Source organism: Oratosquilla oratoria, chromosome 10 (assembly GCF_046742065.1).
Source record: "Oratosquilla oratoria isolate Oo_2021 chromosome 10, ASM4674206v1, whole genome shotgun sequence".
Taxonomy (NCBI): Eukaryota; Metazoa; Arthropoda; class Malacostraca; order Stomatopoda; family Squillidae; genus Oratosquilla; species Oratosquilla oratoria.
In genome coordinates, this window is record NC_134786.1 from 11,399,026 (window position 1) to 11,402,819 (window position 3,794).

The 3,794-nt window shown below is 43.5% G+C and overlaps 1 protein-coding gene across 1 annotated transcript in view; it reads left to right on the top strand.

Moving 5' to 3' along the window:
• The first annotated feature begins 766 nt into the window (after positions 1-766).
• LOC143028723 (uncharacterized) overlaps positions 767-3,794 on the top strand; it is a 5,235-nt gene continuing 2,207 nt past the window's right edge. The window contains exon 1 of the mRNA XM_076191093.1: positions 767-1,525. Within this exon, the coding sequence (XP_076047208.1) occupies positions 767-1,525 (759 nt within the window). The remainder of the gene's footprint in view (positions 1,526-3,794) is intronic.

Sequence of the window (3,794 nt, forward strand, 5' to 3'; positions counted from 1 at the left end):
TATTACGTAGTTCTTCAAAAGCTATCCGGAACCTTCTCGGGATGGCAGGAGGGTCAGACTTGGAGGCTAAGGTGCAGCATAAAAGGACTACTTGTTTGAAACCGATGTCTATATCATCCTCCTTCCAGTTGTAGTTCTTCATAATGTAGTCGGAGAGCTTCTTGTCATTGCTGTTGGTGCTGAACTTAAGGCCTAAGGAAAGAGCTTGAGTCTGGGAAGGAGTGAGGGTGTAAGAAGACATTTTGTTTAAAAGGTGTTTGTTTCCTATGTCATTCCATTTGCTTGTGATACACAATCGTAGGAGTTTTTTTTCCGGGTTTTCTTTTTGTTGTTGGTTCGCTCTAGAAAGGTTTTTCAGTGATGAGTTGGGTAATTGTATGTGCTTCAGTTGGCCTTTAGAGGGGGTTTACATGGGCTAGCGGTTCGTCGAACGCGGTTCGACAGACACGTACGTGTTTAAAGTGATGTGTGAACGTGTGAACGGGGTATTTGGTTGTCGAACACGTTGGTTAAACCCCAAATACCCCGTTCACACGTTCACACATCACTTCAAACACGTGTCTGTCAAACCGCGTTCGATAGACCGTTAGACCGTTTAAACCCCCTCTTACACTCTTCAGCTTTGAAACGTATGGTTTCTATGGCTTCGAGCTGGTAGTTACGGGCTGTGTTGAAGAAAGTCCAAGGGCCTTGGCGCAGGTGTATGGGGGGCAGATTTTGGGATAACCTGCTCTTCTAAAGAGTCTTATAGGAAATTGACGTGGTTATGGAGACTATCCAGTTTAGATCTGAGTGTAAACTCTGCTCTCGTACTGTCATTGTGTGCTTCCTCTCTACCTGTGAACGAATACCAACAATGAAGGTTCTTCCCAAGACTCACGAACCAGAGATTCCCCTCAGACCCATCACCTCTCGTATTGGTAGCGCCCCACATAGACTGGCCAAACGTCTTGCAAAGCCCTTGTCTTCATCCCTCGGAAAAATCAGTGAGGTACATCTTAAGAACTCGTCTGACTTAATCAACAAATTACAATCAATAGACTTCAAAGACAAAATTCTTGCAAGCTTCGATATACAGAGTCTCTATACGAATGTCTTAATTCAAAACGCTATCTCTGCTATAAAGAAAGTCTTGCCTCACATCAACGGGGACGATCTTCCTATCAACAAAAAGGACTATGTCAAACTAATTGAAATGTGCTTCAAATGTGCTTCGGTTTCTTTCGACGGCAAAACATTTCACCAACATGAAGGCTTGCCCATGGGGTCCCCTATAAGTGCAGTAGCCGCACGCCTCTTCATAGAGACACTGGAAAAAGAAGAATACATGAACATCATCCCAAACGACAGCAAGTGGTACAGATACATGGATGACTGCCTTCTCGTCCTCCACAAAGACACCAACATTAGTGACATCTTATCACGTCTCAACCAAGTACACCCTATAATTCAGCTGACTGTAAACCACAAGGTTAACGGATCCCTACCATTCCTGGATGCCGTCATCATCAGGGAAAATAGCCCCGTAAAACTTTTTTCAAGGTATATAGAGAACCCACCCACAAAGATGATTACATTTATTATTTTAGTGCTCACGACAAATTGACCAAGATTGGTGTAGTCATGGGATTTTAGCTTCGAGCACTCAGGATATGCAGCCCTAAATTCCTCAATGACGAATTGCAACATATAACCATGACCTTCGTAAAACTTAGCTTTCCCGCTGGTCTTCTCTCCGCAACCTTGAAGAAAGCCAGAGCCATAAGGAAGAGAAATAAAGACAAAAACCAAAGCAAGAATATTACAATGTACATAGTAGTCCCCACCTCAGACTTGGCCTGCGCACTCAGTAAAGAACTGAGACATACAGACATCCACATCTCTTATGACGCAGGTAAGAAAATTAGTGACCTTATCAAACCAAAGATAGAAAATAACAATAACGAAAGTTTAGATTATAAAAGTCCATGTTCAATGCGTGACAGTGCATATATAGGAGAAACATACAGGGGATTGATCACAAGATTAAAAGAACACAAAGCTGATGTCCAATACCACCGCAACACCAACGCACTCGTGAACCACATAGACGAAGGACATCTACCTAAATGGGATCAAGCTAGTATTCAACATAATAATCTCAGCAAAAGGCAAAGAAAAATCGTAGAAGCTCTGTACATAGCCACACAGCACGGCACGCGGCAAAAGAATGGAAGAAAACGGGACAAATGGTCACCAGAAGCATCCCACGGAGTGTCAGTACGACCAACACGTAAGAGTTGGAGCCTCCTCGAACTCAGACCTATTGGCCTATCCTAGTTCACTACCCACACATTTTCTGTATCTATTGCCAGTATTTTCTGTAGTGTAACATTCTTTCTGAAGAAGCACTATAGGGTGAAACTAGTTAAGGAATAAACTCGTTCTATTTGTGTGTTTTCCCCTCTGCCTGTCAAGATGTAGTCGCACACACACACACACACACACACACACACACACACACACACACACACACACACACACACACACACACACACACACACACACACACACACACACACACACACACACACACACACACACACACACACACATATATATATATATATATGTGTGTGTGTGTGTGTGTGTGTGTGTGTGTGTGTGTGTGTGTGTGTGTGTGTGTGTGTGTGTGTGTGTGTGTGTGTGTGTGTGTGTGTGTGTGTGTGTGTGTGTGTGTGTGTGTGTGTGCGTGTGTATCATACCCTCTGCTATAATGAAAATATTTTTATATTTGCTTCTACCTAACGTCAAACAAAGCATTTCACCGGAAAACCTTGTTCGTAGTAATTGCCTGAGTAAATTATTAATTAAAGGAAAAAAAGATTGCCAGAATGAAGTCTGAAGTAATGACGGACGTTTGAACATTTCATTTCCCGTATATATTTTCTATTGACAGCTTATGGAGATTGAACCAAATAAAACTGTAATTTACTTGTCTGATTGATTTCGGGGGGGGAGGGGGGCAGCTGGGGGGGGGAGGAACAAGCGGGGTGTAAATTAGATATAGATGTGCGCGTGTGTGTGTGTGTATTCACCTTGGTCTTTGGATCACGTGTTGGACTCGTGATCGACAGCTATTTCCCTCCCGGAAGAGAGCTCAGAGCTTGTATGACCGATCTATGGGTATGCTATGACTTTTCACACACACACACACACCCAACTCCCCGCCCACGAGAGTTAGAGTAACGACCCGAAGCACAGCGATACCGAAATGATTTCGGCCCCGGGCAGGATTCGAACTGGGTACTGCGAGCACTATCGTACTTCCCAGTCCAGCGCTCTACCAACCGCGCCACCGAGTCGTGTGTGTGTGTGTGTGTGTGTGTGTGTGTGTGTGTGTGTGTGTGTGTGTGTGTGTGTGTGTGTGTGTGTGTGTGTGTGTGTGTGTGTGTGTGTGTGTGTGTGTGTGTGTGTGTGTGTGAGTGTGTGTGTGTGTGTGTGTGTGTGTGTGTGTGTGTGTGTGTGTGTGTGTGTATGTGTGTGTGTGTGTGTGTGTGTGTGTGTGTGTGTGTGTGTGTGTGTGTGTGTGTGTGTGTGTGTGTGTGTGCTTGTGTGTATGCGTGTGCTTGTGTGTATGCGTGTGCTTGTCTATGTGTCCTACTGTATTTGTCTATTTGACTGCTTGTCTGTCTGCCTCTTGCCCTACCTTAAAGTAAATAAATTAATAAATAAATAGATGAATATTTGAACAGATAAATAAATGAATGAAAGAATTAAAAGATAGATAAATGGATAGAAAAACAAAAAATATA